General features: G+C 51.8%; 1 protein-coding gene across 4 annotated transcripts in view; it reads left to right on the plus strand.

Annotated features, from left to right (window-relative positions):
- The window catches only part of ARMC9 (armadillo repeat containing 9), a 143,821-nt gene that overhangs the window by 67,274 nt on the left and 55,024 nt on the right, over positions 1–21,523 (plus strand). For all 4 annotated transcript variants that reach the window (XM_027875238.1, XM_027875240.1, XM_027875239.1 and 1 more), the window contains 5 exons: positions 7,166–7,256; positions 8,678–8,801; positions 12,120–12,259; positions 13,782–13,858; positions 16,143–16,217. In XM_027875238.1, coding sequence (XP_027731039.1) covers positions 7,166–7,256; positions 8,678–8,801; positions 12,120–12,259; positions 13,782–13,858; positions 16,143–16,217 — 507 coding nt within the window. The remainder of the gene's footprint in view (positions 1–7,165; positions 7,257–8,677; positions 8,802–12,119; positions 12,260–13,781; positions 13,859–16,142; positions 16,218–21,523) is intronic.

Here is a 21,523-nt window from a genome sequence, read left to right on the forward strand (position 1 = left end):
GTGTGTCTGTATGTGTGTGTCTGTGTGTCTGTATGTGTGTGTCTGTGCATCTGTGTGTCTGTATGTATGTCTGTGCATCTGTGTGTCTGTGCGTCTGTGTCTGTGTGTCCATGTGTGTGTCTGTGAGTGTGTGTCTGTATGTGTGTGTCTGTGTGTCTGTCTGTATGTGTGTGTGTCTGTATCTGTGTATATCTGTCTGTGTGTTTGTGTGTCCATGTATGTGTCTGTGAGTGTCCGCATGTCTGTATGTGTGTGTCTATGCATCTGTGTCTGCGTGTCTGTGTGTGTGTGTCTGTGTGTCTGCGTGTCTGTGTGTGTGTGTGTGTGTCTGTGTGTCTCTGTGTGTGTGTGTGTGTGTGTGTGTCTCAGAGGCAGGCCCAGGCTTCCTGACTCAGAGCTCCCTTTTCTGTCCAGAGTCCACACTGACAGCACAGTCATGTTGCCCAGCTGTGGTCTCTGACCTTCGCCTCGTTGCTGAGGTGACAGTTGAGGCTTGAGAAGGGTCACCTGTGTCCCTTCCTCGCCTTTCTGTGTCAGTGGAAAGAAGAACAAGGCCCAGAGAGGCGTGGGGCAGGAGGGGAGGCCGCGGGGAGGGTTTGTGGTCACGTGATCTCACCCATGCTGGCTCTTTGTTGACCTTTTGTCCTGTGGCTTGGATCACTTAGTCGCTTGAAAGGCCAGACAATTGATCCGTTTCCCACCGAAATCCTCGCCCTTTTTTGGTTGTCTGGTTTCCTCTTGAGGAAAGCGTTCAGGTTCTATGTGGGTAGCACAAGCAGGAAGGTCAGAAATTCTCCCTGAAAATTCACATGCATAACTGCTCGGCACCCCATGTCTGTGATCTCATGGGACGTCAACGGCATAGAGTCTAAGAAATCAGGCTGTTTAAATTGAACTTGTGAATTAATCCAGCTTTTCCTTGTTACATGGGTGTTTACATAGAAATTTAATTCAGTAAATAGTTCAAGCTATGATACACATGTTCTATGTGACCCTGGACAAGTCACTTAATCTCTGAGAGATTCAGGTTGTCTGTCACAGACTGGCTGTTGTTGATCTGCATTGGCAGAGGGCATTTCCACACCAAGACCTTCCTACCCTGAGGAATGGCCCTAAAGGAAGAAAGTATAAGGCTAGGGATACAAAGCCAGGCACCCTCCCCTCCCCAGCCCCAGGTTCTGCTGGAAGATGTAACATGAGCACAGAAGGAAATATAGGGAGGGCAGGAGGAGGGAGAGAAAGGGAACCATGTACATCAGGAAAGGCTTGTCTGGAGAGGGAGCCTGCCACGAAGCAGGGGGTGCTTGGATCAGTGCTCAGACACGGGCGAGGGGAGGGAGAGTGTGGCTGGGGGCAGGGTCAGTCCTCCTGGCAAGGCAGGTTAGAGCCCGATGGAAGGAGACTTCAGCCACGGGCCAGGGGTGACTCAGAGCACAGAGGCCTGTTAGGAGAGGGGTGGTGAGGACCTGAGTTTAGCTGGTGGCTAGGAGGGACGAGCAGGAAGACCAGATGCCAGCCCCAGGGAGTCGGGAAGACTCAGCTGTTGATGAGCGGGTGATGAGAAGGGAGGAGGTGAGGATAGTGCCACAATGCAGTCTGGAGGAGGGGGAGGAAGAGTCTTAGCAGGAAAGGGAAGATCTGCTTGGGGCATGTTGAGTCTGAGATGGGTGTTGATGGGAAATATCCATCAGGCTGCTAACAGTATGGAACGCATTCAGGAGAGTGCGTAGGGCTAGAGACAGACATGTCTTCCTTCATGGAGCCAATAATGGAATCACTGAGAGCCGAGCTTACAAGAAGAGAAGGCCTGGGATGGAGCCCTGAGAGATGGGAGAATGTGGGCAATGATCCAGCAAAGAAAGGGCCCTGAGAAGGAGGAGATGTGGGGTCACGGGAATGAGAGAGGACAGACTGCAGCATCTGGAGCTTCAGCGAGGCTGAGGAGGATGAGGACTAAGCCATGGTCTCAGAGGATCTCAGAGCTGGAAAGGACCCCCCCAGGCCAGGGAGTCCGACCTCTCCCTGACCCCCTCCACACTGGACCTGACCCCTGTTACCTGCGCAGACTGAAGACTTGACCCTTTCTGCCTGCCTTAGGCAAGGTGTTCTCTGGCCCCTCCTGCGGATAATTTAAACAATTAAAAAGTCCTTTCCCTTCGCTAGGCTGTCTGGATGCAGGGCTGTCCAGGACCCTGGTAGTGGGGGGTGCCCTAGCCTTGGAGGGAATTGATGCCATTTCTGTTAGAATCCTCCCAAGGCATTCAGCACAGCCCAGTCCTGGGGCCCCACCACTAAGGGCTGCTAAGGCATTAAGATCATTGGCACCTTGCAGCCTAATCAGCTCACGGCCCCAACTGTTCTGTCTCTGAAACTGCCACCCATTGATCGTGGTTCTACCCTCTCTGCCCCAGCAGACACAGCCACTCTGCCCCAACCCCCTTCAGGCTGTCATCCCACCTCCTCTCCCGCACCTCCTCTCCTAAGCTCCTCCTAGGTCAATAATTTTGTGATGGTCAATTAGGCCCTCTTTTCTCTCAGTTCTTATCTAGCCCTTGGTCATTGAATGGGTGTTGCCTCAGACAAACTGAGGCCTGAGAAGGACCCTAACTTAGAAAGGCCAAGGTCACCCACTGCTTCCTAGGCCCGGTCCTGCCGTTGAACTTGCACATCTCAGGAGGAGAGAGTGAGGCCGAGGACTTTGCTCAGCTCTGCTTGACTTAATCCGGTCCACGCAGGAGTCAAGACGTCGCCCCGTGATGTCATTGATCCCCTCCCAGAACAAAGGACAAACAGCACCAAGGAGAAGAACCAGCCGGGGACTCTTGCCTCTTCCACTTCTGTACCCTCTACCCTCATGGGGTCTCAGTCCCATGAACCAGGCTTCCCACCTTCCCTTCCTATTCTCCCGGGGAGCCAGTGATCCTTTCGCTGCTAACCCCAGTGCAGCCGGCCTTTGGGCAGCTTGTGAAGGGATCGGTGCCGTCGGCCTCAGATTTGTGGATGGCCGAAGGTGAGGAGAGGAGGATGGCTGCTCCCCTGGATGTGAATCATCGGGGTCCAAAGGATCTTGATGGGCTGAAGCATGAGGCGACTTAGAATAAGATGTGATTTGGTAAGGCCAAACATAAAGGTTTGTGCTTAGGCTCCAAAAAGGAGGCAGAGAAGGTGTGGCTAGGCAGCAGTTTAAGCCAGCATTTCATCTGAAAATGATCTGGTGGCCATAGTGGCTGGCAAGCTTAACCTGAGTCATCAGGGGGATGTCATTCCCCAAGAGCTACTGCAATCTCCGACTGCATGGAGAGGCTTAGCGCCAGAACTAGGAGCTAAGCTTATTCCTTCTGTACTCAGCCCTGATGGACAGAACTGGAATGCCAAGTTCAGTTCTGGGCACCACATTTGAGTAAGGACCTTGATAAACTGCCCATGATCCACAGGCAGCAATGAAGCATTTACATAGTACTTTAAGGCTTAGGAAACACTTTGCAAATACTAGCTCTCTCAACAACCTTGGGAGAAAGAAGAGGAAACTGAGGCAAACAGGTTCAATAACTTGTCCATAAGGGTGCCACAGCTAATTAAGTGTCTGTGGCAACATTTGAATTCAGGTCTTCCTGACTCTAAGCCTCATCTGGTGAAGGTCCAGGCTAGCCACTGTGAGCAGTATAATAGAGGGATAACTGGGAGAACAGAAAAGGATGAGGTGACTGCAGATGGTCCTGAGGATAAAGACTAGGTCTGGGAGTGAGGTCTTAGAAGGGATGAAAGGCCAAGTAATTATCATCTGAGAGGGGAATTTCAGAATTGGCTGCCCATCGGATCACCCCCAGCAGACTGCCCCTCAGTTGTGCCCTAGATCTCCTCGATCTGCTGCTGCCTTCCGACAGGCCCCTGGCCCTCCATCCTTCCCTAGTCCCTGCCAAGCCCTACACTCTCATCCAAATCTCTCCTCCCTTTCTCAGCCAAACAGACCGGAAAACCATCTCCACTCATTGTCTCCACTCCCTCACTTCTCACTCATTTCTTAGCCAGCTGCAGTCTGGCTTCCAGCCTCCTTCAGCATCGGGCTGACTTGCTGAAGAGGCGGTCTTTTCTTGCTCTTCATCCCCCGCGGCCTCTGCCCCATTTGCTGCTGTCAGCCCCCTTCTGTCCCCTCAGGGTCTGGAGACGCCGCTGTCTTCTCCCTTTCCTCACTTCAGAGTCAGCTTGTGGGCGATCAGTTCCGCCATGATCTGCATCCCTAGCCCTTGCTACCTTCTTTAACCAAGGCCTTCTCTGCTCGTATGCCCATTGCCTAACAGTTCTTCCCTGACAGACTCATCACACTGCCCACGATGGCTCTCGTGAGCCTTCTCCCCACTTTCGTGACAGATGACGCAGCCTCCTAGCTGTCCGAGGAACACCATGAGCTTCTCCATCTCCCCTTGGAATCCTCGGCCTTGTCTCCTTCACTCTTGTGCAAGGAGGAGATGGCCTGGTCAAGGCCCACCTCAGGGCAGTTGTGCCCCAGATGCCACCCCTTCCCGTCTCTTCAGAATTCTCCCCTCTTTAGCGTCCCCTTTTCTGCTGGCTCTTTCCCTGGTCTGCAAAGATACCCGGGCCTCCCCCATTCTTCCACCTGCCCCTTCTTGCTGCCATCCCATGTCTCCACCACTCTCCTTGAAACGGTCACAGACTGCTGCTTCCTCTCTTTGCAGACCCCATTCACTTCTCAGCCCCATAAATCAGGTTTCCAGCCTCTCACCACACTCTCCCAGGTTCCTTGGGATCTCCCTGCTATGCATTCCAAACTGGACGTCCCAGGGATGGCTCAAACTGATGTCCAGAATAGACCTTGCCCCCTCTCCCCTCCCAGACTCGCCGCCTTCTGCTTGTCTGTCCTTTTCATAACCATGACTGTCCTAAATGGTGCGCCCCCTGTCACTGGCACAGGGTTCCATCCAGCACTTCTCCGTCCATCACATCTTCCATTTCTGACCTCTTCTTAGGCTTGTCGCCTCCTCATTGGGCTCCCTGTCTCGGCCTCTCCCTTCTCCACCCAGCCTCCTCATAGTTCCCAAGGAGATGTTTCTTTTTTTTTTTTTTTTAAAGGCAATTGGGGTTAAGTGACTTGCCCAGGGTCCCACAGCTAGTAAGTGTCAAGTGTTTGGTCTGAGGCCGGATTTGAACTCAGGTCCTCCTGACTTCAGGGCTGGTGCTCTCTCTACTGCGCCACCTCGCTGCTCTGGAGATGTTCCTAAGGTATACTCTCTCGCTCCATAAATTCCTGTGGCTCTCTTGTTACCTCTAGGTTAAAAGGTAAACTCTGCTGTTTGGCTTTAAAGTCCTTCACAAATGGACTCTAACCTCTCTTTCTGACTATATGTTACACACTGATTGGCCCCTCTCTGTTCCTCACCCACAACACCCACAAATCTCGTTTCCACCTTTGCCCGGCCATCGCCCATGCCTGGTGTGCCCTCCCTCCTCGACTCACCTTGCCTTGCCTCTGCCTCGGAGCATTGGACACGATGCCTTCTCAGGTCTCCCTCACCTCCTAGCTAATGACCTCAGGTTTAGGCTGTCTTTATTCTGTGTACAATTAATTACATATGTGTGTCTCACCTTCCCCAGGAAAATGGAAGCTTCTTGAAGGGAGGAAACGTTTGGGGTTTTTTGTCTTTGTATGCCCATCGCCTCCTGCTGTGCCTGACGTATAATAGGTACTTGATGACTGCTTGTTGATCGAGTAGTAGAGATACAGACCTAGAAATGAAACAACGCCCACTCATAGGAGCCTATAGTATATTGGGGATTATAATACATACACAGATAACAATAATAATAATAGCTAATGGTTACATAGCACTCTAAGGTTTACAAAGAGCTTTACAAATACCTCACCTGATTCTCACAACAAACCTGTGAGGTCGGTGCTGTTATTATCCCCATATTATAGATGTGGAAACTGAGGCAAACAGAGGTTATATGACTTGCCCAGGTTCACATAGCTAGTAAGTTTCACTCAGGTCTTCCTGCCTCTGGACCAGCACTGACTCTATTAAAATTCTTAGCTGTGTTGTAACTAAAATAGAAGGTATTTTGAGGAGAGAGAAAGCACAAAGCACAGGCACTGAGATTTAAGGGAGGGCTTCATGGAGGTGGCATCTGAGCTGAGCCTTGAAGGCAGGACGAGGAGGAGAGAGAGTGCTCCAGTACCGGGCTAGGTTGTACAAATGCACAGAGGCAGAGACAAAACATCGGGCGGTCCAGTTTGGCTACAGTATTAAGTGTTTGAAGAGGAGTCAAGTGAGTCAGTCTGGACTGATAGCATGGAGCCCAGTTTCAGAGAGGCCTGGGCCCTCTCCACACCGTCTCTGCAGGGACACACCCTCTCTGGGCTGCTCAACATTCCCAGAAACTGTTTTGGCAACTTTCGCCATCCTCACTCCCAACAAGCTGGCATTCCAACTGGGGGACAAGCACATGTGTGTCTACACAGCATGAATCTAAAGTAAATTAGAAACAGTTCTGCGTAGGAGAGGAGGGGGCTTCATGTACAAAATGGGCTGCCTCGTAAAGGAAGAGAGGGTCCGTGTGAGGCAGAGCTAGGGAGAGAGGGCATCCGAGGCAGAGGGATGACCAGGGAGGGCTTGGAAACAGAATGCAGAACGTGGCCCAGACAGCTGAGGCTAGAGTGCAGAGTCCAAGGAGGCTGGGGGCTTTCCAGCTAAGCAGAGGGCTTTGTGGCCTCTCTGTGGAGATAACCGGAAGTCACTGGAGCAGATGGAGGAGAGGAGTCGCGTCTTCAGATCTCTGGGGTGTGAGGGACAGATAAGAGAAGGGAGAGGCTGGGAGGCCAGTTAAGAGGCTGCCGGCACTAATGGAGGGGAGGTGACTGTCAGTGGAGGGAAGGGGTTGGATGCAGGAGCTACTCGTGAAAGTAGAAAGGCAACTGATTGGATACATGAGGTGAGCCAGAGTGGGGGGGGGGGATCCTACTGAAGTTAGGGACCAAGTAGACTGGAAGGGTGAGAAAAATGGGTTGGGGGAAAAGATAATGGCCACGTGGGCACAACCCCGTTTGTGTGTGCAGCTCCGACCTTTCCTCACGCATAGATTTGGTAAGAAAGGCACTCGAGATCATTCCCAGTTCTCTCCTTCTTTACTTTGGGCTTTTTTCCTACAGAGAAACGTGCTCCAGCTTCTGCATTCCAAGAGTGACGTGGTCCGACAGTACATGGCGCGGCTCATCAATGCCTTTGCATCCCTCTGCGAAGGTGAGGGGTGGGATCCCACTCACCGCACGTGGTCCACTCGTGGCCATGGGTTGGAAATTCTGGGAGCTCCCAAGGTTCTTCCCTTTGTTGGTGCCTCCTAACGGGGCTGCAAGCAGCTCACTGGGGTTGTTGTTAGCCAAGCACAGAGACTGTCTGGGATTTGCCTTGCCTGGTGACTTTCTGCAGGGTGCCCAGAGGGCACCACCAGCACTTGGCAGTGCCCTCTTCAGGGCACCACAAAATGGAAGAGGCCATCAAAACTGACTTCCAGTCACCTTCTCCACCTTCTCCCTCAGGAGGGTGTAGCTTTCTAAATCAAAGTGAATCCACAGATCCCAAAGACAAGCCACTGTTGGTCCCAGGCACAGAGGGAGCCCTCTCTTAGAATGAGGTGTCTTGGTTTTCCACAGATTCAGTTTTGGTTTGAGCACATCTGGGTGTGCATGCAGAAGTCTCCAGCTTCTCAAATGTTGTGAGTCAGTTATTCAATAAAAGCAACACATTGGCATAGTTCTTTCAAGTTGACAGAGTATTGGCCGCATCATAGACCCCACCTCCTCCCTTCCTGCAGGGTAGGTTGTACAAGTCTTTCTAACCTCATTTTACAGATGTGGAAACTGAGGCTCAGAAAGGTTGTGTGACTTGCCCAAAGTCATACAAGTCAGTATCAACTCCAGGATTTAAATTCAGCTCTCTTGACGTTCTACTCTACCACGTACGCTTCTCAGTGTGGGCTAACCTGGGAACTCAGTGCTGATGGACAGCCCTGGTTCTACGTTGTGTCCCCCCACACACCCATGACTCATGGCAGTACCCCAGGAGGCTCTGAGATGGCACCTGAGGAAGGCACAGCTGGTATTTTTACTCATGGGCCATTGATGAATTGCAGCCCACCTTTGACCTGCTTTTGAACTGGACTGTGGGGTCAGAGCCATAGCCTGCTTCTTTTGTTTGGTGATTTCCATCTGCTAGACTAGTCCCAGAGTCCGGCCTCTGCACAGTTACAGGGTTGATGCTGCTGCTGCTTCGGCATTCCCTCCCCGAGTATTCCCAGGAGAAAGAGGTGTGGTCAGGGGCCTCCATACTGGTGACCACCTCTCAGGATCACCCCCTTTACATAGACCTCAGTCTTGACTTCTTCCACCCAAAAAGGCTTTAAGAAAACCTCATTCAGAACGGATGAGCATGTATGTTTTGTGGCTGATGTCCCCAGCTGTAGCCTTTCTTGTCTTCACATCATACCCATAGTTTGCCCAAATACTGCTTTGTGGAAAGAAATCCTTGAATATTATTTTTAAAATGCATTCTCCCCTCTCATTCCCCCAAGCCAGGCCTGTGCTAACGCAATGCAGGGATGGTCTGGGGAGTGCCCCTGACGTAATCAAGATTGAACCTCTTCTCCACCCCCTCCACTGTCCTAGGTCGCTTGTACCTCTCCCAGAACACCAAGCTACTGAGGATGCTGGAGGAGAGACTGAAGGAGGAAGACAAGGACCTGCTCACCCGGGAGAATGTGTTGGGGGCCTTGCAGAAATTCAGCCTCAGGTGAGGTCTCTGCAGCAGGTGGGGTAGGAGGGAGCTGCAGCTGCCCCCAGCGGTGCTTGGGTGCTGGTGCTGCTGCTGCTGCTTGAGGGAGGGAGGGAGGGAGGTGGGAAGCAAGCCCCTAAGTGCATGGCTCAGAAATAGTCAAGGGTTCTTTAAAAGTCTCACTGGCATCTTTGCTTTAAAGACCTCCTCCACCTCCCAAAGAACTCCCCTTCCCTTACAATAGAGGCCTCCCTTGGAATAAGAAAAATGGCAGAGCCATTGGCTGGGTCTGCAGCATTCTGCACCCAAAGTTCCTCACTTTCCTGCTGAGAGGAGGGAAGTCTGTTGGATTATCCACCTTCTGGGACCCCCGAGATGAGCTGCCCTTTACGCCCTTGTCAGTGTGTTGACTGTCCCACAGGCTCCGCATAGCTCCAGCAAGTCCATGCCTAGCTCTTTCAGGGGCACTTTATATAAGGGAGGAGACTGAGGCCCAGAGCACGGAGCTGGGGGCAAAGTCTCCGTCTGACTCCTCTATCCCCAATCTGGCACTGCTTCTGTTTTTCTCCCAGGGTGCCTTCCTTCTTCCCAAGTCTCACCTCCTCCATGAAGTCCTCCTTAATGAGGACCCCACCTCCTTGAGCTCCACCTTCTCTGTCACCCTCGTCCCTGACAGTCTGTGCCACACTTGTCTCTTTGTAAAAGGGAACAGATGGAAGGTTTCAAGTCAATATTTTATTTTATTCTGGACAACGCGCCAGTGCATTTCAGACCACAGAATTTCATAGTTATGAGAACTCTCAGTAGATCTCCAGTCCAATTGTACCCTAAAAAGAATCCCTCCCACCGTACACCCTGCAGCAGAGATGGAGAACCTGCAGCCTCGAGGCCGCGTGTGCTCCTCTAGGTCCTTAAGTGCGGCCCTTTGATTGAATCCAAACTTCACAGCACACATCCTGCCTACCATGGTCATATAGCTTTTGTTTTCAGATCTGAGGGTCACAGGGGGCTCACTACCTGTAGAGTAATCTATTCTACCTCAAAAACCCTCCTAATGAAGTTGACTTGACGTGATGCCCTGAAAAGTGTTTTTTCTTCATGGTAATGAGGAAAGCTCTTTTTTTATCCGTCTTCTCACTGTTCTTCAATGTCAGGGAGGCGTTGGTGAATTGTAGAGGAATTGTAACAACTCCTTCATCTGCCGGGTCCTTCTGAAGATCTCTGCTTGTCTTCTAAAGGTTGTTTTCAGCTAAACTTCCCTTTGGCCTTTGGTGCTACTGATCCTGTTTCACTGTGGACTTGGATGATCTCAGGAATGCTTGATTTTTCCATACCAACAGCCCAATATCTGCTAGAGTCATTGAAGGGTGCTCTTTAGGAGCTATAACTTTTGCACATTTCCTTGGAATGAGATTCATATTCAGAAGGTTGTTGGAAGAAATGAGCCCTACAAACCTTTAGACTTAGGAATTGTTACTATCCAGAGTGGTTGAATGGAGGGGGTAGGTGGTGTGGTGTAGTGGAGAGTGCACTGGATTTGGAGTCAAGAGATCTGGATTGGAATCCTGCCTCAGATACTTACCAGTTGTGTGACCTTGGGCAAGCCATTGAACTTCTCTGGGCCTTAGTTTCCTTGTCTCTAAAGTGAGTTATATTAGTTGGCCTCCAAGGTCCCTTACCACTCTCAATCTCCCACTCTAAATCCTTGACTACTGCTCTTGGTATAATTCTCCACCACTTTTCACAGGCAGAATACAAGAGTAAATAGCCGCCCCCACAGTTATTCTTTCTTCAAGGTACAGTCATACTTCATCTCTGTAAACAAAAGATAAACTACTAAGCAGAACTGTGGCTGTGTACCAAAAAGGTCAGTTTTCTTAAGGTGTGGAGACACGTCAGTGGTGAATAAATATCTCTTCCTGGTTTTGCAGATAGACGATGACGTGTTACTCCCTTTCTGAGAAATATGAACTTAAGCTTCAGTATCCTAGAGATCTCGGTGTGCTCAGTGGGCATCTTCCCGCTAAGATTTCACCGCATGGGAAGGTAGATGACACTCACCGTGACAGAGTGACCCATCATCTTCTCCTCCCTTGGTTGGTTGAGACCTTTTTCCACCAAGAAGCCCCAGTGGCCGTGGGACTCTGAGGACATTGGGAAAGAGGCACCCCAGGGAGAGCATAGTCAGGGCTTGGCCATCAGACTTCCCTCAGCATTAGCTGCCCCTCCCTGCTGCTACTAAGTCTCCAAGTCCAGAAGCATTCACCAAGCACTGTCTAGGTGCCAGGCACTGTGCTAAGTGGGTGGGATGCAAGGAGAGGATGTTTTTTATCCTTGGCTTCAGGGAGCTCACAGCCTGCCCACACTAGATAAGCGCAGGTAGGCCAGAGGAAAGGCACTGGTGTTGAAGGGCACCAGCAGAAGTGAGATTTTAGTGGAGTCAGGAAGGAGGCCAGAGGCAGAGGTGAGGAGGGAGAAGGTGCCAGGCCTGGGGGGCAGCCAGGGAGATGGCATGTCAGGTCTGCGGGGGCAGGGGGCTGGCAGCTTGTAAAGTGGGACACCAGATGGTGGAAAGAAAGCCTCCCCCTCACTGAATTCTAACAGAGGGGGCCCTGCCCGGGAGCCAGCCCGAGCGGTCACGGCTGCTTCAAGGTGGATTGGGGCACCTTTATAATCACCTTTCGCCTGCTCAAACCCCTCAGGTTGTGTAGGGGAAACCATTCCTTCCTACAGATTGGCCAAGGCTGCGAGGGCACCACAGCTGCTCATTCGTGGAGCTTTCTTTGAGTTTAGGAGACTGCAGTGAGGCCCCTCAAGACCTAGGCCCTGGGGAAGGGACATCACAGTTAGCTCATTTTACAGAGAAGGAAACTGAGACCTGGTGAGGTGTAAGGGCTGGCCACAGCAGAGATGGCTTTGAACCTGTGTCTCAGACCCAGAGCTCTGGTCGCTCTCCACCTGGCCTCCCTCCAGCTTTGGCTAGGCGAGCAAACCAAAGCATGGAGAGGCTGGCAAAGGAAGTCAGGACGTTTTCAAGCCTGACCTTCGAGAGTGGAGCCGAATTGGCCAGTAAGGAAGGGAGTGTGTGTGGAAACCCCCTTTAGATTTCTGCCCCCTAAAATTGAGTTGTTGTCTCCCCCGTGAAGGCACTCTGCAGAGCTCTGCCCTTTCTGGTGTCCGTTTAGACAAGCAAGAGAAAGGGACGTGAGTGTGTGGGATCCGGCACCTTTGTTGAGCGTGGGCAGCTCCGGCGCTCGTCCTGGGCCCAGATCTCTGCTCCGGCTCCTGACTGCATTCTCTTGCCCGTGTGAGATAACCCAGGGCTTTCCCTTGTAGGCGTGCGCTGCAGTCTGCCATGATCCGGGACGGCCTCATCTTCTGGCTCATCGAAGTGCTCCGGGATCCCGACTGCCTGTCCGACTACACTCTCGAGTACTCCGTCGCCTTGCTCATGAACCTCTGCCTCCGCAGTGCAGGTCTCTGCCTCCTGGGGTCTGGGGGGGACGGGCCGGCATGCCCATGGGCCCGATGCTGCTCACCACCGTCATCAGCTCGGGAGATTCAGGAGTAGTGAAGGGAGCCGTTCTAGGGGTACGTGTGTTGTATTGGTCATGGGTTGGGCCAGCTGTCATAGCAGAAGCCTGGTGTCCCTCTGCCCACCTGGACTCTACAGTTCTCACTCATCTTCAACCCAAATGCCCTCTCTGGGCCTCAGTTTCTTCATCTGTAAAGTGAAGGGGCTAGGCTAAGTGACCCCCACAGGTCCCTCCTGCACTGGAGAGTGTCCAGAATAGGATTTGGACCCTGGTCTTCCTGACTCCGCAGCCAGTGCTCTGATGCTTCACAAAACTGTGTGGACGATGACCCAAGGCCTCTGTCCTCCTGCCCTTGTCTTTGTAGGGCAGCAGGGGCCCTGCTTCTGGTGAATCCACTCAGCCAGAAGGCCTCGGGAGATTAGCCTGAGGTGGGCAAGTGGCTCAGGATGGTGTCTGCGTTCTGAGAAACCCAGAGGAGGAGACAAGAGCCTCCCTGCCAGGCCAGGCTATTAGCATACTTTGGCTGGCCCTGGGCCTAACTCTCGTCCTCTTGGGAGGAGGAAACCATACTTTGGAGCTCCGTCTGTACGGGATGGGAGGGTCAGTGAAGACTGACCTAATAAGCAGCCTACTCATGTTCCCATCCCCAGTTCTGAGACCAGGTGACCTGAGAAACAATGAGCTAATACTGGCCTCTTCTCAGGTAATAGGAATTCAGTTAATTGGTATTTCAACTTGGTATTAACCAACCAACTTTCCAGTAGAGGCCTCTAGGTGGTGCAGGGAATAATATACTGGGCCTGCTGTCAGGGAGACCTGAGTTCAAATCCAGCCTCAGACCAAACACTTGACACTCAACTAACTGTGTGACCCTGGGCAAGTCACTTAACCCCAATTGCCTAAAAAAACAACAAACAAAACAAAACCGATACTAATTTTAGTGTGACACTGGGCAGGTCATTTAATCTGTCCGCCTGAGTTTCCTCAAATGCAAATGGGGATAATAATAGCACCTCTCTCCCAGGGTGGTTGTGAGGATCAAATGAAATATTTGTGAAGCTTCATATAAATGCCGACCCCCTTCCCCTTCCCTTCCAACCGGTGTTTGGTGCTTATTTCCATAGCGATTAGGGCCGCAATGGTCCTTGTGTGGGGCCGGCATGTCTGGGAGTCGCAGTGGAGTCTGTGTCGGACTTAGAGTTTGTAAGACCAGAGTTCAAATCCTGCCTCTGACATCTAGCAGCTGGAGACCTTGGGCAAGTCACATAGCCGCCATCACCCCAGGTGGGGCTCACAACATGTTGCTCCCAAGGCTGTCTTGAGGATCGGACGAGATGATGAATGTGAAGTGTCAGTAAACTCGAGGGAACCCTGGGAGCGCTGGCAGCAGTCGCGGCCTCGCCGTGCAGCAGCGGTGAGGTCACATTCCGGGCCGGGTCCCATCTGTTTTCTTTTTCTGCAGGTAAGAACATGTGCGCTAAGGTGGCCGGCCTCGTGCTCAAAGTCCTGTCGGATCTGCTCGGCCACGAGAACCAGGAGGTGAGGCTTTGCTGCCGCTGGTTCTGTACGACTGACCGGGCAGCTGGTTGTCACGCTGACTTTAGGATCCTCGGTCCCGCTTCTTAGATGCGCAGTGGATGGCCATCCCTGCCGCTGCGTGTCTGCCGCATCTGAGGATGCTCCTCTCCTCCACCACTCACCACATCCTCGTTCCTGCTGCGGCGCACTTGTGTGTGTCTGCATTACTGTGGCTTAATCCCCCTCCCCTCAATAGCCCCCCCGCCAAGGGACGCACTGCCTCCTGAGACAGGCCAGGGCTTTTAGGGCGGGTCACGTTGTCACAGAAGAGAAAGGGTCGGAGGCTAGAGGTGGGTCACTGTCAGTGTGAGCAGATAGGTGCCTGGAAAGAGTGAGGCCTCACTGCCACTTCAGTGTAGTTGTAGCTGTTAGGAGGTAGACCAAATCTGCCTGTGTGCAGCCTGGTGTGAATCGGATTCTCAGATCCTAGAGAAAGGTCCCCGCGTCTCCCAAAGTTGCCCTCCCTGATAGCTTTGCCTTATCAAATTGGCATCTCCCAGCTCACATCATAACTGTGTGGACAATCCTTGGGTCCCACAAAAAGATGCCATTGGGAGCCAGCCAGAAGTCAATTTCTAGCCCAGAAAGGATCTTTGTCCTTTACAGTCATCTGAAAATTTCAGTCCTCCCTTGATCACAACTGCGAAAAGAGACAGAGATGCGTATGCACAAACCCCAGCCGTGATGTTGGCTCAGCTGCCGGCTGGGGCAGAGGAGAAGCCCCAGATTGGGAGCCCGGGGTGCCTCAGCTCTGGCTGAAGGAGAGGAGAGGGGCTCCAGGCACACGGGGCTCCGGGGAAGCCTGGTGCGCTGTGGCAAGCCTGAGCTGCCTTGGAGGCTCTTTGGGGAACATCGGTTGTCTGTTACACACACTGCCTTGGTCACTCTGTTTGAATCTCGTACATCCTAAAGACCACCAGCAACGTGGCACTTACTCCATCATGGAGCATGTTGTCTAGGTCTTGTGCCTTGGCCCTTTGAGCGCCATCACAGGCAGCCCTGAGAGAACGGGGAGAGGCGAGAAACTCAGAGGCTGCTGCTGTGGGACACAGGGTCGTCGCCAGGGGTCCTTGGGTGCGTACCCTGTGTGGGGCTTCAGGAAGCTTGCCGCTCAACCCGATGCAGGAGGAGCCAGGGTGATGTGGGACACGTACGGACACATTGAGAAAGCCCTGCCCCAGAGGGCTCGCACCTGGATCCCCTGCTCTCTCTCCTCGTCAGCTGCAATAGAAAGGACAATTTAGCGACACCGACGTCAGAGCAGCCAATCAGAAGCATTGTTTAAACGTTCACCGTGTGCCCAGCTCCATCCTGGGTGCTGGTGATAGGCACAATGCAGAGTCAGTTCTCAGGGACCTCCCACTCTAATGGAGAAGATGACACGTCAGGCTCAAAAGGTCTGGACCAGCTGCCTCCAGAGAGATGAGATGTGATGCACGCTTGGTTCAGCGTGTGGTCATCCTAAAGTAGAAGAGAAGCAGCAGCAGGTCCTCTGAAAAGGGCCTGGGTGGCGGTAAGAGAGGCGGAGTATCCAGGAGCAGTGCAGGGCTCATTCCGCCATGGGCCGGCTGTGAGTTTTGGGACTCTCTAGTCTGAAGAATGACAGATGAGACACAGACCACTGACTGGCTGCCAATCCCAGCATGGAGCCTCAGGCGAAAGGGACGCGGCCGGTCACGACTGGGGAGGGAGGGGCCGATAACGAACCAAGAGGGCCCCCAGCATTGGGAGGGAACTAGAGAGACCGGAGTGGGGCAGTCTGCACTGCTGCCATGAAATCCCAGATCCATTAGCTCCCGCTGCGTTTGGCCCTGGCACACACAGTTTTAGAAAGGGCGTTGATAAGAGAAGGCCGGCCATGGTACTTCCTGTAGGCAGGGCTATGAGGTCATGCAGGCCTGGTTCTAGGTGGCTTGAAGGAGAGAAGACTTAGGGAGGATGTCAGGTGCAGGGGAGCTCGGCCCCCCCAGGGCAGAAGCAGGAGCCTGGGGGGCAGAGGTTTCCAGGCAGTTCTCATCGCCAGAGGCGGATGCCTCTTGTCAGAGACAGCGCAGAGGAGGGTCCTCTTTAGGTTTATCCTGGATGGTCACTGGGTCCCTTTGACTTGGAGACCCCATGACATCGCAGCATGTAGGACACTGCTGTTACCAGGCCATTGACCCTCATCCTGCTCGTGTTTGAATTGTGGTAACAGAGGACATTCAAGAACAGTCAGTTCAACATATTCTTGTCTCTTTCCCTGTAGATACAGCCGTATGTGAATGGCGCCTTGTACAGCATTCTTTCCATACCTTCCATTCGGGAGGAAGCAAGAGCCATGGTAAGAAACGTGGTGGAGAGATTGTACGTATCTGGCAGGGGTGGGATCCAGAGATCCTTTGAGGGCTGCATGGTGGTCCTTGTAAAGCCACAAATGTGCTGGTAGCATCTGCCCAAGGGAGAAAAGGGCGGCAGAAAAGATTACAGACTAAATTGACTATTTTAGGAGTTTTTGCCCCAACACTCCCCTTGGAGGCCAAGTGGAGCCCCAAGTCACTGGAATAAGTGGCCTGGGCCTCTTTGGTATACCACAAGAATGTCCCTGCGCCTCAGGTCTCAGCCTCGCTGGCCGGGGGGAGCCAGAGCCCTACACAGACATGGGGCGGGGCTGCTGTCATTAGATGGCTCTTTTTACCTAAAGAAAATGCTGGTAATTTATTGTAACACCCATAGGAGACTTCCATAAAACCCATTACAGTCACCTTACGTTTGGAAACATGATTTTAGCCCATAAAACAGCTGTGATGACTTGTCAGTCAGCCCCGATCCTGTCAGCATTCTCCGTGTTTCCATCCCCTTCTCCCTTTATAGGCTTATAGTGAGCCTGGGCCTTGTGCTTTTACTTCAGGGTTGTTTTGGGTTTTGACTTCACAATAAGCATTTCATAAAGACCCGAGTTCATATCTGGCCTCAGACACTCCCTGTGCGGCTCTGAAGCCACTTGTGTCTGCCTCAGTTTCTCCATCTATAAAACGAGGATGATAATAGCAGCACCTCCCTCCCAGGGCTGTCGTGAGGATCAAATGAGATAATATTTGTAAAGCGCTTGGCACGTGTCAGAGAACTGTAGGATTGCTAGCTATTGTCTTATTCTTATACCCCTCATAGTGATCGATCACAAATGTAGCATGATGTACCATTACATTAGTACATCACATGTGATTGGACCAATCCTCTGTTGTTAGACACTTAGGTTATTTCCAGGCTTTTATAATTGATGACTTCAGGATGAAGACTGACAGTGTAGTTCAAGATCAAGAGACAAAAGTGGTCGAAGACTGGAATCCGCTAGAAAAGTCTTATGCTGACGTACAGTCAGTGCTTTCTTCCAGAAGGGCTGGGGAGGCACTCAACATGCAGGCATCACAAGAGATGAAGTTTACTTAGCTTGCCAATGGAAAATGACTGGTTACCAAAATGGGAATAATTTCTGAATCTGTTGTCCAAGTACATCAGACCATCAGTGTGTTAGGACAGAAGTCAAAATGAGCCCCAAGTTAGAAGAAGGAGTCACAAGGGGAAGATATGATATAGCCACTGAAGGCTCTAGACTAACATTTTAGAAAAACACCATTAACAGCAGACAATGGGAATTGGACAAAGGAAGACAAAGGAGCAGAGAGAGGGAGGCCCCAGGCAACAACTCATTCACTAAAACCTGAGGAAGGAAAATAATGGGAGATTATGAGCAATAGGGACTCATGAAGCAGAAGAGATAGAAGGAAAGAAGAGCATGTAGGCAGCCTGACGAGGGCCAAGATGCACCAGGTCATCCTGAGAGCATTTGAGGAAGGAGCCAAAGGGGAGCCCCAAACAGACAAAACCACCCAAGCCTAGCCAGCGTTCTTCCCTCAGGGATGAGGAAGCTTCTGGATCTGGACGGCATTTGTCACATGAAGAAGGAAAATTGCACAAAGAGAAACACAACGGAGCAAGCCATTCAACCAGCCTGCATGCATGCAGGGGACTCTTCTGGTCATGAGGTCATCGAGGGGCTAGTTCTCAAGATGTCCACAGGAGGGAGAGGATAGTAGGTGATTAGGGGAAAAATCACCTGTGACATTACCGTAATAGGATTGGGCTGGACCTAGATGGAACGTAATGGGAATACCTGTAGAGTCTTCACTTGGGCGCAAAAAATCAACTTTGCGCACGGGGAGGGCAAGGCATGGTTAGACGTAACTTGTCTGACAAAGATGTAGGCAGTTGAGTGGCCTGCAAGCTCAGGGTGAGTCCGCAGTCCGATACAGTGGCCATCAGAGAAGCTAGGGTGGAATTAGGCTTTAGTAAGAGAACACAGTGTCCAGGACCAGGGCAGGGATCCTCCTGCTGCATTTTCTCCTGACAGGGCACATTCGTAGTGCTGTGTTCAGGTTGGCACACCTTATTTTAGAAAAGCCTGATCAGCTGGAGAACATCCAGAGGAAAGCAGCCAGGGAAGGAGAGGCCATAAGCTCTTGCCATGTGAGGATGGCTAGAAGGAGCCTGGGGTAGAGACGCAGGAGGGCCATGATGGCTGGCTTTGAGGATCGGAGGGGCCTTCCAGTCAGAGGGGACGCCCTTGTGCTCTTTGGTCGCAGAGGGCAGAGTGTGGCGAACGTGGCCCTTGCATGTCTGGGAAGGGCCTGAGGCCTTCCTGCGCTGGGCTTTGGGGTAGCCACTGAACCAGACCTGGGAGCTTGTGCAAAAGACTCCCATGGGGCAATTTAGTCCCCTTCCCTTTCCCGGTGTCCTGGGGCAAGGACAGGCTGCTATGGGCCAAAGCTTTCTGAGAGCCTGTGACAGCCTGGTCCTGCTGCTGCTATAAGAAGAGGGATCCAGACCTTTCCCCAAACCACCACCAGCCCACGTGTCACTCAGCAGCCAGCCCTGAATAGAGTTCATGCTGCATTCAGCAGAGGCTGTCCTGGTTGTGGACCCATCGTCTTGGCTGCTGGCTCAGTCTGGCTGATGTGGATACAGCATACGGTGCTCAAAGGGTTAAAAAGAATATTAAGGGTTGCTTTTCCATTACTTTGTGAGGCCCCTTCTGAAGAGGGTTGGGACTTACTCTGTAGCTTATCCTGTAACTTGAGGGCATCCTAAAGTCCTTTTCCCTTTATCTTGAAATACGTTAAAACTACTCCTCATCTTTTAAGACCAAAAGAATTGCTTTTTCTTCCTTATCCTGTGTCCCCCTGTCCTTCTTATCCTGTCAACCATCCTGTGACATAAAATTCCTCCTTATCTTGTAAGCAACCCTTTCCTCATCCTGTTTGTACTTATCCTGTCCTTAATCTTTAACCCCCATAAATTATATCATCATTCTGACACCTCTATATAAGCCTTGTTCTCCCAAATACCAGGGCCTCAATTAGCTTTCCTTCTAAAAAGGTCCATGTGCTTTCAAGTAATCAAGCTCCCAATGGCTACAGAGACCTTCTAAGTGAATTCTTTCACACTCGGACAGTTCTCCCGAATCTGACCTCAACATAGCCGCTGCTGGGCTGCTGCCTCTGGCCCCATCTCCAGCTCTCTGACCCTTAGAAGCTCGTGGGGTCAAAGCCTCCTCTGCCTCATCTCTAAACTCCTTTACCCAAGGCAGGAAAGGAGGGCAGAAGTCACAGAGGGGTACATGCTGCTCATGTGGGGTGGATCTGGGGGTCTCAGCCAAGACTCCACTCTAGCCTGGAGGCCCCCAGCAGCTTATCCTCACTGGATGTACAGGAAGAAGAGGCCAGTCATTCTAGCGCATGCTTTGATGGAGGCCAGCCCCTTCATCCCACATCCTCAGGCCCTTCCCAGAAAGAGCAGGCGTGTTCCCAGGACTCATGGTCTACACCCCCATTACCCTGCCAGCCTTCAGAGCTGTCTACAGGGGGAATGGCTGCCTTGAGAGGCCACTTTGGTACAGATGCAGCTTGGTCTGGAGGGCCCAGGAGGAGCCCTGTGTGGACTGTCTGGTCTTGAGACAATGTTTACTGGAATACTTTGCACACAGATGGAGGGCGTCCTTGATGAAAACCGAGGCGAGGAGCAGCAGGCAGTCACGTTGCACAAAACACACCCTGGAGTCAGGCCATTGGCTCAGCTTTCTCACCACGTCCGAGGCACCCCCAAAGTGCGCCCCCAGGTCTCCTTGGCAGATGTCAGGTTCATAAAATGGGAGTCAGCTGCACCCCGCCCCCCAGCCGCTGGACAGTGTAGATGGTGACCTCTCTCCAAATGAAGATGTTGTCCCTCCATTGGAAGCTGACTCACAGATTTTCTTAGGAGACGCAAATCAGGCAGTCTGGACTTGGTTTCCTTCTGCATCCAAAGGCAACAAATGACATCATTTCCTAGAAGCTAACCTTGCTGTGCTTGCAGAATGATCACCATGAAGCCAATAAGAGTGTGGCCCCTGGGGGTGGGGTCTGGGATGGCCCCAGTCTGCACCCCCAAAGCCATAGCCACTGCCCCTTCATTTGACAGGAGAAAGCCGAGGCTTTGAAGCAAACGACGAGGTAAGAAAAGTGGCCACCAGATATTTGGCGCCAAAGTCTGGAGGCATGGCCACCCTCCTCAATGATGCACAGCATCAGGGGGAGCGATGGAGACATTTAGGGAATGTGGGGAGAAGCACCACCTTGGGAGCAGGCATAGCCAAAGCACACACCGAAGCTTCCGGCTGCTCCTCCCTCCTGGGGAGGGGGGTGGTCCTCACCCTGCTCCCTGCTGCGCTCCCAGTGTCCAGAGCCTGCTGGATCCCGGGAAGGGCAGCAGCCCTGCTTGGCCTGTGGCCTCCTCCAGCACCTCCATCTCTGCGCGGTCCTGCTCCACCTGGGAGGAGTCAGACACTCTTCTCCTAAAGCCTCTGGGTGCTGGCGTTGGCCAGCTCATTCAGACAAGGAAGGAAAGCCCCCCACTTCCTGGCCCCCTCAGCGCCTTGATGACTCCCGAGGCCTTTTTTTTTTTCAGGCCTTGATTTATATATTTTTTCAACTTAGAATTCTTAAAAATTACTTATTTAGTATTTAATTTTTCCCCAATTACATGTAAAACCAATTTTTAACATGTTTTTTTAAAATTTGAGTTCCAAATTCTACCCACCCTTATCCAACCCACTCATTTTTAAAATTTTTTTTTATTTTTACTTTTCAACATTCATTTCCACAAGATTTTGAGTTCTAAATTTTCTCCTCATCTCATCCCTCCCCCCACCCCAAGATAGCATGTATTCTGTATACCCCTTCCCCTAATCTGCCCTCCCTTCTATCTCACCCCCCCCATCCCCTTTCCCTTCTATGTTCCTGTAGGGCGGGATAGATATATACTCCATTTCCTGTATTTCTTATTTCCCAGTTGCATGTGAAAACAATTTTTTTAACATGTTTTTAAAACTTTGGGTTCCAGATTTTCTCCCTTCCTCCCTCCCCACCCACCCTCATTGAGAAGGCAAGCAACTTGATACAGGTTATACATGTGTAGTCATGAAAAACACTTCCATAGTAGTCATGTTGTGAAAAACTAAGTATATTTACCTTCATCCTATCCCGCCCCCCCAATTTATTGTATTCTCTCTTTTGACGCTGTCCCTCCTCAGAAGTGTTTGCTTCTGATTACCCC

Source organism: Vombatus ursinus, unplaced genomic scaffold (assembly GCF_900497805.2).
Source record: "Vombatus ursinus unplaced genomic scaffold, bare-nosed wombat genome assembly UNPS02014808.1, whole genome shotgun sequence".
Taxonomy (NCBI): domain Eukaryota; kingdom Metazoa; phylum Chordata; class Mammalia; order Diprotodontia; family Vombatidae; genus Vombatus; species Vombatus ursinus.